The sequence below is a fragment of the Lepidothrix coronata genome, unplaced genomic scaffold, assembly GCF_001604755.1.
Source record: "Lepidothrix coronata isolate B3197 unplaced genomic scaffold, Lepidothrix_coronata-1.0 Scaffold146, whole genome shotgun sequence".
Taxonomy (NCBI): domain Eukaryota; kingdom Metazoa; phylum Chordata; class Aves; order Passeriformes; family Pipridae; genus Lepidothrix; species Lepidothrix coronata.
Genome location: NW_016690326.1, coordinates 1,059,112 through 1,072,219, shown reverse-complemented (window position 1 = coordinate 1,072,219; position 13,108 = coordinate 1,059,112). Strand labels below are relative to the sequence as shown.

Sequence of the window (13,108 nt, the reverse complement as noted above, 5' to 3'; positions counted from 1 at the left end):
CATGTCAGTGTGACAATGCAAGGGACACCTTTCCAGGTCCCTAACAGTGGGACTCCAGCTGTTTTCTTATGTGTGGTGCAAATATCTGCTTTGCTTTTAAATGAGTAACAGAATGCATGGCAATGGCTGGGTCAAATTTAGGCCTCCTGTCCATTTCAAGATTTCAAAACTGAAATCAGAAAAATAAGTTGGGGTCTGATACTGATATTGGGGAAAACCAGTAATTTCAGCCAAGTCACTTGCAATTTAAACCACTTTCCAGTCAGGAGGCTTCCCATGATTACTGTGTACCTAGTTGTCTCTTATGAATGATACTTATGTATAAATTTAACTCAAAGTACAGCTGAGTACATTTCTAGTAAATGTTTAAAGCTCTGAGGATTTTAAAAGTTGCTTGATAATGCAGAAAATTAACCTTTTCCCCCTCTTTTTCTCTCTCTCTCTCTTCCCCCCCACCCCTTTCCTTCTGACAGCTATATCTGGCATGATTGTTCCCCCCATGTGAAAGAATTGCCTTGAAGAATTTTATTAATGAAGAGGTTGAATTCTGCTTCAGAGAGAATCTGATACAAGTCCCAGAGTGGAACTTTTTACTCAGGCCTTTTTAAAAATGAAAAAAGAAATAAAGAAGGATCTTACAATAACTGCAGATTTTTAAACAAAACAAAAATCACCATCCTTGCAAATACTGAAATTAACAATCTACAATTGCAAGGTGTTGATTCATGTTGTCCATCCCAAATACCTGGGAGATATATTTATTGTATGTTGATAAAAAAAGAAGTCCACTTTTTTTTTTTTCTTTGCGGGGTGGGGGCTTGCTTTTATTTCCTTCTGGTTTTTTGTGTTTTTTTAAGGCTTGATTTAACTCAACACCATTTGTCTTTTATAAATCATACAATTACACAAGGGACACTAGAGGTGGAACTCCACATTTTTAATTTATGAATTTTTTTTTTAAAGCTGTGTAAAGAAAAATGGAGTGATGTCATTTACATACAAGTCTGTATGGGACAGAATAGAAGTGCCAGTTAGTTTTTCGTAGAAGAATTATGGCCATTTAATTAAGGGTCGGCTCATATATGTTGCTTATCCAGTGGTGACTTGCTAATATGATGCATTTTTAATGTTCTAATTAAATAGGTTTCACTCCCTAGAAAGCTGATATTTTTGGATGATGAGGGTGGCATGAGGGGTGGGATGAGGAACCTCTGTCTTTAATATCAGGCTGAATAATTGTGTAAATAATGCAACAGGAAAAGTTCATCATGGGACACCAGGTTAGAAGGGGGCCCTAAGGTCTAACCTTTTTCAGCAAAACGTTGGTGAAAGGGAAGGTAAGGATGCAAATAGCAAACACATTGCTCTTGAACCGAAAATCCAGTGCCTCTAGATATGATGCTAAAGCTGCAGAATTAGACGAGCACAGCTCTCTCTTTAGCTGATGTATCAGGCTCCTTCCAAACGAGTGGCCTTCCCGAAGCGTGGCATCGCCTGAGCCGCACTGGGAACGCCGTTTGGATTTGGCCTGAGGACACAGACTGCGGCCGTCCCTGTGGGGTTTTTCAGTGTAGCACTTCTCCCCTCGGCCTATTTTTATGGGGCAGGATGAGAACAGCCCCGGATGCCGTTCCCCATCCTCCCCACCTAAAAGCACAGGTTGCGTCAGCCTCCCACTGGGATCGTTCCTGTATCAGTCGACCCTCTCAGTCTGTATCATACTATATAAAGCAACAGGTAACTGCTTTTGAATAGTGAATGGAAACATGAGGTTGGGGGGGGAGGGGAGGGGCTGTTAGGAAGGTTTCAAATCAAAACCATAGCTTCTGTTTTACAAAAATTTTGCTATCATTATCTGGGAAGTGTTCTTAAAAACTATTAGTCAAAGAGGCAGCAAAGCTCTGAAGATGCATTACCTGATATTTTTTCTTTGCTGTTGTGTTTTGTATGTAGTTATAAATACTGTAGATTTTTTGTGATTTTTTGCCAAAGTTGTTGTTCTATTTATACATTTTAATGTCTTAAGACAGTTTTTCAATATCACAAAAAAAAAAAAAAGAATTTTACTGCATATTTTGCAAAAAGAGCTCACTACCTTTAGCTTGCACATACTTGCAAATTAATTAAAGAAAAAAAAGCTTTTTGTTTCTGTTTTTTGTTTGTTTGTTTGTTGGGGGATTTTGTAAAATATCCATATAAATAATGTATTTATCTTTGGAATTTGTACATTGCTTTTTGTCCCCTACAAGTTTATTTTATTGTGTATGTTTGCTATGTGAAAAGTGCTGATTTGTTTGGTCATTCACCGTTGTATTAGCTGTTTAAATGTGATTTTAATACATTTCATTTATAGGGTTGATTTTTTTAGTATTGTTTAAAACCATGCTTCCATTTTTTTTTAATTTCCACCCAAAAGCCATTGTCTATTTTTGTATTATTTGTAAGTTAAGAAGTTTTTTCCAATATATGGCAAAAGGTAGCATATTATTCTTGTAGCATTTAGTTATGTAGATTTTAAAAAAAAAATGTATCCTTTGCTTTTGAGGCTTAACAAAAACTAATGCTGTTTTACTCTATTAATATGCATGGGATTTCTCCTCTTTGGAGTGACGCATTTTTGTGCATTAAATATGGGGAGAAACTTCATAGAACTCAATGAAAATACTTTCTTTCTTAAGTCTGCTTGTATATTTCTCTGTCTTTCACATAAATATAAACCAGCAGATTGGATGCCTTAACAATGCAAATCATATTCATTTCACTTGTACATTGTACTGTGCACCAGAACTGTCAATCATCACTAACATTCTAAGAAAAAAAAAAAAGGAATTGAAAAGCACAAAAGAACTGTTTTGTTACCTTAAAACAATATAACTTTTTTCTAGTCAAGCAAGAAATCATTTACAACGATGCTGCAACTGTGCATGCTTCCTGTATGAATTTTGCAATGGTTTTCACTAGAATGTCACAGTGTGATCTTTGGGGGGAAGGGAAGAAAACAGGATTTTTTTTTTTTTCATGGTGAGAAAATAAAAGAAGAGAAAACTGGAAAATGTGAGAGACATCAGTTTATTGCTTCTCTGTATTCCAAGTGATTATTCTAATTCACATAGTAAAGCAACAGCACGACAATGTAATCAAATTTAAAGCCATATTTTGTCCAGTGACACCGTCGATTACTCTTGTAGAGCTCCACTCAGTCCTAGTGATTTTGACACCACTCTTAGCCACGATGTTTGTAGTCTCTAAGCCAGTGTCCAAAGATCCTTTGACAATGTGCATAATTTTGTTTTGTTGCAGCTACTTATCGTGATCTGATGAATGGGAATTTATCAAAAATCTCCCCTGCACCACCCTTGTCTTTTACAAAGTAAAAGATGCAGCTGTTTACAGAATATGGCTTTAAGTGGAAACATTCAGATTTCAGTTTTAACAAGGTGAAGCTTCACAATGACTGGATTGCATAAAGTAATGCCTATTTCCTCACAGTTGTACTAGGATGCAGCTAAAATGAAGTCATCTCTGAAACTACTAACCTTTCACCTTCTTATCTAAATCTTTTTGAATAGACACACACACTGTACAGTTCTATTGTTAGAGAAACTAACTACTGTAGAGATTGTTATAATTTTTTTGCAGAAATTCAAGCTGTAAAAACTTTTCAACTTTCACAATATTTAATTAAAGTTACTTCCTGTCTGTGAATACAGCTCCTAGTTGTGTGTTTATTTTTCTGCCTCTGCTAGCTATAAATGGGAAAAAAACAAAATACAGAAGCCAGAGGCTAGTGAATTAAGGAGAAACAGAAATTCATGGAATTACACAATGAACCATAGTGAATGCTGGTGCATTGAAACTCCTTTTCGTCTATCTCTAATGGATTTCAAAGGATCTTTACCCAGAATGCTAAATTTCATCCTGTTATCATTAATCTTATTATTTCCATTGTTTTAGCCTTGTTTGCCTGAAAGGCCAAGTTATTTTTCTAGTGGATTTCAGGAGCATTTCTGGCTTTAGGTACTCAGCTGCAAGAGCTGTCTCTCTCAAAACACAGTGATCACACAAGGCACATTATATCCAGTGCCAGAGACCCAGGGAGATTTAAGTTTTCATCTTGGTATTATTTAAGTCAATGGCAACACTTCAGGGACCAGGTCTTGAGTGACCTGCTCAAACCTAGATCCAGGAACTGCCCCAACCTCTGCTGAGCTGTAACTGGCTTCTTGACTTGAATGTGAAGGAGGCTCCTATAAAGTGTTTCCATTCTGCTGCCCTTCCTTAATGACAAATGCATCAGCTGCTAAATTCATTCTGGGCATTCTGTTTCGCTCTGTACTCCTCTGGCAGGAGAGGACCATGAGGAACTTTACTTCTGGCATGTGGAGGGCTGACATACTGGAACTTAACTTCTCTGTAATACAGAAGACCTTTAAACACCACACCTAATGCAAGGTTCCAAGCATTCCCATGGAAGGAATAGGGACAATCAAAACCCTTTAAACACCCCACCTAATTCAAGGCTCCAAGCATTCCCTAGGGAGCAATGAGGATGTTTGGGGTTGCAGTTAAAATTTACTTATAAAAATTAAATTTCCTAAAAGCATGAGCAGCTGGAAGTGTCTTCTTGCAATGTAAAGTGTTGGATATCTCTTAAATGTTAGCAGATCCACTCCAGTAGTTGTTAGAGGAAAGAAAGCTGTTGGCAAAGTCAGACCTCAAATGTGTTTATTCTGTCAGCACAAGAGATCTGTTTCTTCTGTCTGAGATAATTCTCCTGCTTCTCTTTCACTTGGTGTGAATATTGGCAGCTCTCACTGCAGCTGAGGGCTCTGTGAATGCTCAACTCACTACAAAGATGTTGGGTCACATGAATCTGAAAAGCAGGCCGAAAGATTAAATTCAGGATGTAGTATAACCTGTAATAGGTGAAGCAGAACAAGAGCTCTTTTTCAGTCTTTTGGATCCAATGACAATGACTTTGTTTGAAATTTAAATTTAGCCAGATTTAAAAAGAAAGGGGGGGTGGGCAGGGGATTAAGATGGCATGAGCCTTCTCATTCAGATGAATAGGAGTCTGCTGGTCAGCCCCAGTGATATCCTGGCAATCAAAACGGACCTCACCTGGATGACAGCACTGTAATAGATGATGAATTGAATTCTTGATGCCAAAACAAAACCCTCCAAAACCCAAATCATATGAGGACCTGGTGCAGGGTTCACATTCAGACTGCAGAGAGACATATGGCCATTGATGGGTCATATGCCCAAAAGGAGAGGAGTGTCTTCTGTCATCAAACAGGGAAATCTAGATATAAGGTGTATAATGACACGACTTATTGATGCCCTCTTGCCTCATGGCTTCACAGATACTCTTAATTATGATTGTACTAATAAAAAGTGCAAAACCTAACAGTGAGCATTCCAAGTCCACTCAATACAATAAGGCCACCTCTCAGAGATGCTGTGCAGCAGCCTGACATTGATCTTCACCGAGACACTTGGTCAGCTGGTTGCTGCCTCTCTGCTCACCCACCAGTTGTACTCACTGCGTCACGTCATTGCCACCTCCTGCCTGTCCCCACCACCATTGTCTCAATGGCACACTGCCTGATCTGGGCCCCATTTGACATCTCTGTTTCCTCTACTCCTGGCTCTGGCATCCCTTTGCCCCAGCATCTAATGGTGATATTTCAGTAGGGGAGGTCAGGTCAATACTTTAGATAAATAAGTAATAATTCCAACTCCACAACCCTCTTCACTCTTCCTCTCCTTGGTGCCCTTGAGGATACAACTAGACCAGAGCTTATGGCACTGCTCCAACATGATTGGCAGGTCATGTGAAAGAGCACACATCTTAGAAAACTTTAATAAAGTAATTCCAGGACACAAATGCCAATGACTACCCAGGTCACAGCCTAACAGCAGGAATGACAATTCTAGTTGGCTTTTTTGTGTAGGCCTACAACAGGAGTAGCAAATACAGTGCTCTAACACACATTTCCCCCAGAATTGCCAATGAAAATACTTCACCACTAATTTGGATGCATATTTGAAGATCTCAATCAAAAAAATTACTTAGATAATCACTTAACCCTTTCCTGAAACATATAACAAACTCTGTCCTATATGTCCAGTCCAGCCAAACGCTGTTTTTATAGAGGAATGAAATTATTCTCTTCATTTTTTTTTGAAGTATATGAATCCCTAATTTTCCCACATTTATTTATGTCAAAATGTGTCTTGTTCTGTAGGTCCTTGCAAGAGTTTTAGCGGGTTTGCAAGAGTGTCTGACCATGTCTTGGTGATTCACTGCAGCCTGGCAGCTCTTGACCAAACATATCAGAAAGACATGGACTGAAGATGTCTGTAGCTCTGTATGAGTGTGCTCTGAAGGGGCACAGGTTATCTGGTTGAGAATAACTTCAAGATTAATTCTCCAGTGAGGAGGCCTCTCTGACTCTCTGTAAGAAGGCAGCAGCTCAGACCTGACCTTAGTTCAGGAGGCACAAAAATGCAGCCATGTTCATGCACCTGTGTGTGTGTTGAAGGGGAAGAGCTGTGACAAGCTCTGGGAAGCAAGCCCCAAGGTGAACCTGGCCATAAAAGTTAACTTTTCTTCAGGGTTGAGAGGAAAAGGGAGCACAAACATTGCACAGAGGCTCATCTGCTTCGTTGCTGTGCTTCAGCTTTCACCTCCGCTCCCTGCCAGACCCACACCCGCCCCCAGCTTCACAGGGGTCCTGCCCACTGCCCCACTGCCTCCCTGCCCACCATCCCTGCCAGGAAGGGCTCTGCCTTCAGCCTCATTTCCACAGAGCATTGCTCCCATTGTTCACCACAACCTGCCCCAGGCACTGCCTCTCTCCCCCACCTCACCACCATTAACTTTGCCTTCAACCTCTGCTGCATCATTGCCTTCTCCTGAGGGTTCCCTATTTATATAGAGGGGAAAATGCTGTTGCTGGGACTGGAAATATTTTGTTACCTTTTTCTGCTTAAGTGCGAGGCATTTTTATCTGTGATCTCTGGAGACTTATGCTACAGTGGGACTGATTTTATCCACTTACTCAATGCACTTTAGTTCAATAATGATTACAGAACTTCTACATAATATATTAGGTATAGCTGATTTCCCAGGGTTTGTAGCCCTCCATCTCCCTAAGCATTTAAAAAGGAATCTCTCTGTGATAGGTATGTTATGAATGATACACTTCTTGACAGTCATGATGTTAAAGCAATAGCAGTAGTGGGTTGGGAAGGAAGAAGAGGCAAGCATTGGGCTGGAAAATGCCAAAGCCTGTGGATAATGCAACCCAGGAGCAATGACTTGCTTTGTTCATTTTATCACTGCTCTTTAGCCTATCTGCAGTGATTGCAATCTACAGAGTTCAGGCAGCCCAGGCCAGATTCTCAAACCCTCCCTCCATCACCTTAACCCAGTCTGAGGGTTTTGGCAATTCACTGGCTCCATATCAGGACTGGGTTGACCTGGTCTATCTTTCCCTCTTATTCTCTTTTTTTAAGTACAAGTTGAGCTTTTCAGCTTGCTCAGCTGTGGATTTAGCAGCCATGAGCAGGCCTGTCTCAGCCAGCATGCCCCGCTCTGAGGTGCCTGAAGGGATTTCAGAAAGCCTGAACATTTGTTTTCTCCAACAGCAAAAGGAGTAGCAATATTTGCGGTCATGGCCTCCTACACACCTATGGTTGGACTGTGTGCCCTGACACAAGAGACCTGGTCCTCAGCTTTCCTCAGTATGAGAAGCTTTCTATGCATATTTCCCCAAACAGAGATTGCAAGGCTTCTCCATCCTCTGCTATCCCTCTGCCTGTGTGTGCTCCATCTGCCCTCCCTGGCCTGGCTGCTCAGCACCCTGATGGCAGAGGCCATCCAGCTCACCTCCATAAAGCCCACTAGTGTCTTGTTCAAAGCCCATTCATTTGCCATAAGGAATTTTTCACACTGAACCAACCACCCTGAACCAAGCACACAGCTCATCTTATTGTCACCAAAATCCCCAGTTGATGGTGATGGTGCTCTTTCTATTTTAATTTTTTTTTAATAAAACTCCCATTTTAATTAATTTTATGATAGTATCTTAATTTCAGTAATGCTTTTTGGCAATGGGTTCCACAGGCACAGTGTTGTATTTACTTCTTGTGCAATGGGGTGAGTGGCTGCTGCAGACCCGAGGGAATGGGGACAGGGATGGCTGGGAATGCTGCTGCCCCGGCCAGCCCCAGTGGGGCAGTGCAGGGCAGCTCCCATCACTGCCACAGCCCCTGATTGACGTCAGGAAATAGCTCAAGGAAAGTTGCTACCAGCTAACAGCTGTTTCAACAGTTTTAATCACAAGGTGAGCTGTAAGATAAATAAATAAATAAAGCCTATGAAGTGACAAAACAAATGGCCTGGTATCGGAGACAGATTTGAAGCTTCTGGCTGCCTTCGTAGGAGAGCAGCCTGTGAGCTCTCACCCTCCCTCCCCCAAATAATTAATTTATCACTTAGCAGCACTGTGGCTCTCCAGAAGGCGCTTGGAGATGGCGTTTGAAGGTGAACTCCAGCCCTCTGGAGGGGCCCGTGGGGCTGGGGAAAGAGGCAGCCGAGTGCTGGAGTCTACAGGTGAACTGGCAAAATCGCAGGAGGATTTATATCAACCTGCTCGAGCTACCATGAGCCAGCACGAGCTATTTTGTTCTGCCATCACAAATCACTGTTATGCCCTTTCTGCCTTAAACACTGTGGATCAGCTATAACAACACTTGATATTTATTTTATTTCAACTATCACTCTGATTTGTCAGGTGTATTTTTTATGCACAGCAGGTGTACCCTAATGGGGTTAGGGAATAAACAGCAAATTGATGGGCTTACACACCCATTAGCTAATGGATTACTAAGCAAAAGGGACTCTGTTTAACCCCACTGCACTTAGCCCACTGCTAGGAGGAATGTTAAAGACTATAAGCTAACACTCAAATGTCTCTTTGCGGACCCAGGGGAAGAGAGCTCAAACTTTAATGCATTGCTTTTGATAGGCAGGTGAATGAATGTGGCTATCATTATGCAATCACACAGCTGTGGAACTATTTATCAGCCACACAACATGCCCCATGAACTCCGTGAGCTCCTGTCCTACCGTGCTGCCAGACTGTCCCTGTGGTGTACAGAAAGGGTTAAGCAGCATGAATTCCCCCCAGACAGAGGTGCTTCCCAATTCCACTTGCACAGTGCATGAAGGAATCACAGAGCTGCCACTGTGGCTCCACGTTCCCATAACCCAGCACTACACACCTTGTTATGTGTATTTTTGTGCAAAGGCCTTGTGTCGGCACCAGCTTTAATCAGTTATTTCAAGATAGATGTGCCTCGTTAGCATCAGAACAATGCAATTACTTCCCCTCCTCCCCTCTCTCCAAATCCTGGGGTTTTATTGGCCTATTAATGGTTTGATTTGTTGTTGGTAGAAACAAGAAGGATTCCAACTCATTGATCATATTATCCTACAGATATCCAGCAGAATAAATAAATGGGATAATAAAACCCAAACCATCCGCTCAAAGGTTACATTTTCTCAATCCTTTAGTGTTCTGCATCATAGTTTATGTTCCCTTTCAACCACAAATACACCGTTCACTGCAGTACATGACGGTTAAAAAAGGTCTGTAATGTTAAAGGTTATATTTGCAATCTTTTGCCATCTTTCTCACATGGAAACAAGTCCCACTGATCCCGCTGTCCACAAATGCAATAAGGAACAACCCTCTGACACAGGTGCATAATCAAAAGCCAATTCAAAAGGAGCCTTCTGTAAATATCACCTAGATCCAGGCATATGCATGCTTGGCTGGAAGCATCGGAAGAGTCCTGCTGACTTCAATGGGATGGCTCGGGCGTTTGAAGAGAAATAGGTGCATGTGTGCAGGAGAGGTGAAGGTCGAGGAATAAAAAAACCAAGAGAGAATATAGTTTTGTGTTGCTTTTCTCTAAGCAGTGACACAAAACCTCACAGCCAGGGGGAAGCTAAGGTCCTTTCATATTCCTTTGTGGCTGCCTGTTCCTGGGGTGCTTTCAGGTGTCCCTTGCATTTAGCTCTGTAGGCCTGTTGGGGTTGCAGGGCTGCTCAGACAGTGCTCTGAGGGATGTGGGATGTCTGTGGCAGAGAGAGGGGATGTGGCACTGATCATGGTCTCTCTGGTCTTTGCCTTTTTGCTGGCTCCTTCCCAGATCTGGGGAAAAGGAAAGAGCTTCAGACACCTGAGCTCCTCAGGTGGGTTAAGAGCACTTCCACAGCAACTGCCACAGATACAGAGCAAGGATAGAAGACACTGTGATTTCAATATGATCAAACTGACAGCCCAGGTCCCTCCTTACTACGGGGACCAGCAGTCAAGCAGAAATCTACTGATGCCCATTGAAAGGTGAAGTGCTCTGTTATCAACTCCCAGTGAACCTCTGCAAGTCTGGTGTGGTTCAGGTGATACAACTTTAGCTCAAGGTTGTAGCCTCTGCATTGGAGACAGTTTAATTTATGCTGGAATTCATCAGCATCAGTCTAAGAGGCTGGAGCAGCATAGCAACAAGCTTGTTAATTACTAAGCAATTATTTTACTCAACTTTTAGACCAAGGGGATACCCAAAATATCCGCACCTGTTTCATTTTGAGCTCTTATTGTTCCTTCCATGCTGTAGCTGAGGTTATTTTACAGCACCTGTCAGTCATAGCAGTAACAACTTCCACAGCAGCAGCTTCCATTTGGCAAGCTCACTGTGCAGAAAGTGCTGTGATGGAGTGGAAAGGGTTTCTTTCTTAATATTATCTTCCCCTAGGATAGACTATCTTGCCCTCTCCAGCAGAACACGCTTGGATCACACTGCAGAGTTTCTGACTGCTGCTTTTAAAAAGGTATATCTGTTTGTTTCTATCAACACATTTCAGCTCCTCTGGCATGCTGTCTCTGCAGCTCTAATAGAGACACTTCACATGTAATAGGGTCACACAGTGATCCTCACGTTCAATTCCATTCTATCACCATGTTAAATTGAAACAATGTGTGTGCATCAGATTTCTGCAGTGCAGGGAAGCTGCAGCACCTACAAGTTTTGTGATGTGATGAAACTAATGATTTGGATTTTATTTTCTTGGTACCACATTCAGCTGGTGAACTCTTGAAAACACACCCTACCTCATTTTCTCTCTGTCTCTTTACCTCTCAAGAGCTTTCACCAACAGATCTACTTTCATGCTGGGGAAAAAAAAAAGTCATTCTATCAGTAATTTATGGAAATTAGAAAGCTGATTAGCATAAAGCTTCTACTTGTGATAGTGGGGTTACAAAAGTGGGTTGATAGGTAAAAATGATCTCCTTAGTGATAATTAACTTTGATCTCTTAAATAACTGTTAACTTTCATAAAGAAGGAGAGTACAAATGACATTTGCATCATGGCAACTGTAAAAAGGCAGAACATAACTTTCATTGGAGATTACATGATAAGCTCTGTTCTCACAGAAAATATACTCATTTCAAAGCAAAATGACATGGATTGTCAAGGACTGCTGGGTTTGTTCTTATATCCTGTGCTACCCTGAGTGCACTGAGATGAGACATTGCATATGCTTGTGTGAACAGCTCTGTACACCCATGTAAATGATATGTATTTATCTACAAGAAAATGACAATGCACACTCTGCTTAGCACTTCTACGAGACCATTCATCCAAGGACTCCCGAGTACTTTATAAACATTAATTCATTCTGACTATGTGACTGTGAGGTAAGTAAATATTAGTCTTATTGCAATATTATTGGGAAATGAAGAGACACAGCAGCTAAGAGACTTACTCAAGGTCAGTAGATTATAGCTCGAATCCCGAGGTTCTGGCTGTGTGTGCGGGAATGGCCCCCTGGCTCAGAAAATATCTTTGGGCACTGGAGCTTCACTGTGCACTCCTTGAACTTTGCTCTGAGTACTGTTTTGAAAATTTTCCCATCAATATTTATTTCTGAACAATTTCACAGTGCCTGTTTGGGGTTGGACAGTCCAACCACCTCTGTTTTACAAGCGGGAAAAATGAGGCAAAGTAGAAAGAAAAAAATCCAAATTACTGACTAGACATGAACATCCAGATTGAGAGATTAAGGGCCCAGCAGTTTTAACCAGGAGACTCCTAATCTGCAGCTCTGAGTTTAAGCCAAAAGATGAGTAGTTTTCTTGAGTTTTACAGACTCTTTAGTAACCAAGTCTGCAAGCAAAACTGAAGTTGTAGAATCCCACTTGAATTTAACACAGAAGCAAATGAAAATTTTTGAAGCCCAGTGTACCAGATAGTAGTTGTGAGTCCTCTAAAAATGGATCTCAGCAAGATTTACAGATGTTGCTGAGGTTGAGCTAAAGTAAGTGTAAACCAGAAGTTACGTATGAAATGAAGTGTGTATCAGGAAATGAACACACACTCACACGCAGAGGGGTGAGATAAATAGCAAAATTAAAATAATATCTTCATAAATAAATCCTTACAGCTGTACAGCCTCTGAATTTTTCAATTCATGGAAATCATCTTAGGATCTTTCTTACACACTTAAAGCTCCTGGTACACTGACTTGTTGCAAAGAAACTATTGCAACATCTCAATATCTTTCTTCACTAGCTCCTCCAGACACAGAGTATGCCGGCCACTCTCTGAATCATTTTATCCTGTCATCTCTCTGCCTTTGATATGCATGAAGTTAAAGGGAAATGGCAGTCTCCTAATTTCTATTTCCACCCAATGTCATGGGAGAAAGGAAGGGGAAAAAAATCACTTTTTTAATGCAGCTTTTAAAATAGAAAAGCAAAAAAAATTTTTTTTACAGCACTTAATAGGCCTCCCTTGCAATTTAAAAACTGATTTTCAGAAGCTCATATATTCAAATCTCCAAAGTCTATTTGAAGGCACATCTGAAGGTGCACCCTGCAACCTGTGTGTAGCAAACTCTTTTGAATCTTGTCCTTGAAACAAAAATTAGTGCCCCATGGGAGCTCAGCAGTGTAGACAACCACTAACTGCAGAATGACTGAAAGCAGAGCTGAGAGTCCTTGCAGCTGGGAGGGAGAAGGGGATGAGAGA

General features: G+C 41.3%; 1 protein-coding gene across 4 annotated transcripts in view; it reads left to right on the top strand.

Annotated features, from left to right (window-relative positions):
- EBF1 (early B-cell factor 1) overlaps positions 1-3,705 on the top strand; it is a 273,845-nt gene extending 270,140 nt beyond the window's left edge. For 2 of the 4 annotated variants that reach the window (XM_017828218.1, XM_017828217.1), the window contains exon 16: positions 474-3,705. In XM_017828218.1, coding sequence (XP_017683707.1) covers positions 474-505 — 32 coding nt within the window. In that variant the 3' untranslated portion in view covers positions 506-3,705. The remainder of the gene's footprint in view (positions 1-473) is intronic. The other 2 variants (XM_017828215.1, XM_017828214.1) reach the window with 1 other exon arrangement.
- The last annotated feature ends 9,403 nt before the right edge of the window (positions 3,706-13,108 follow it).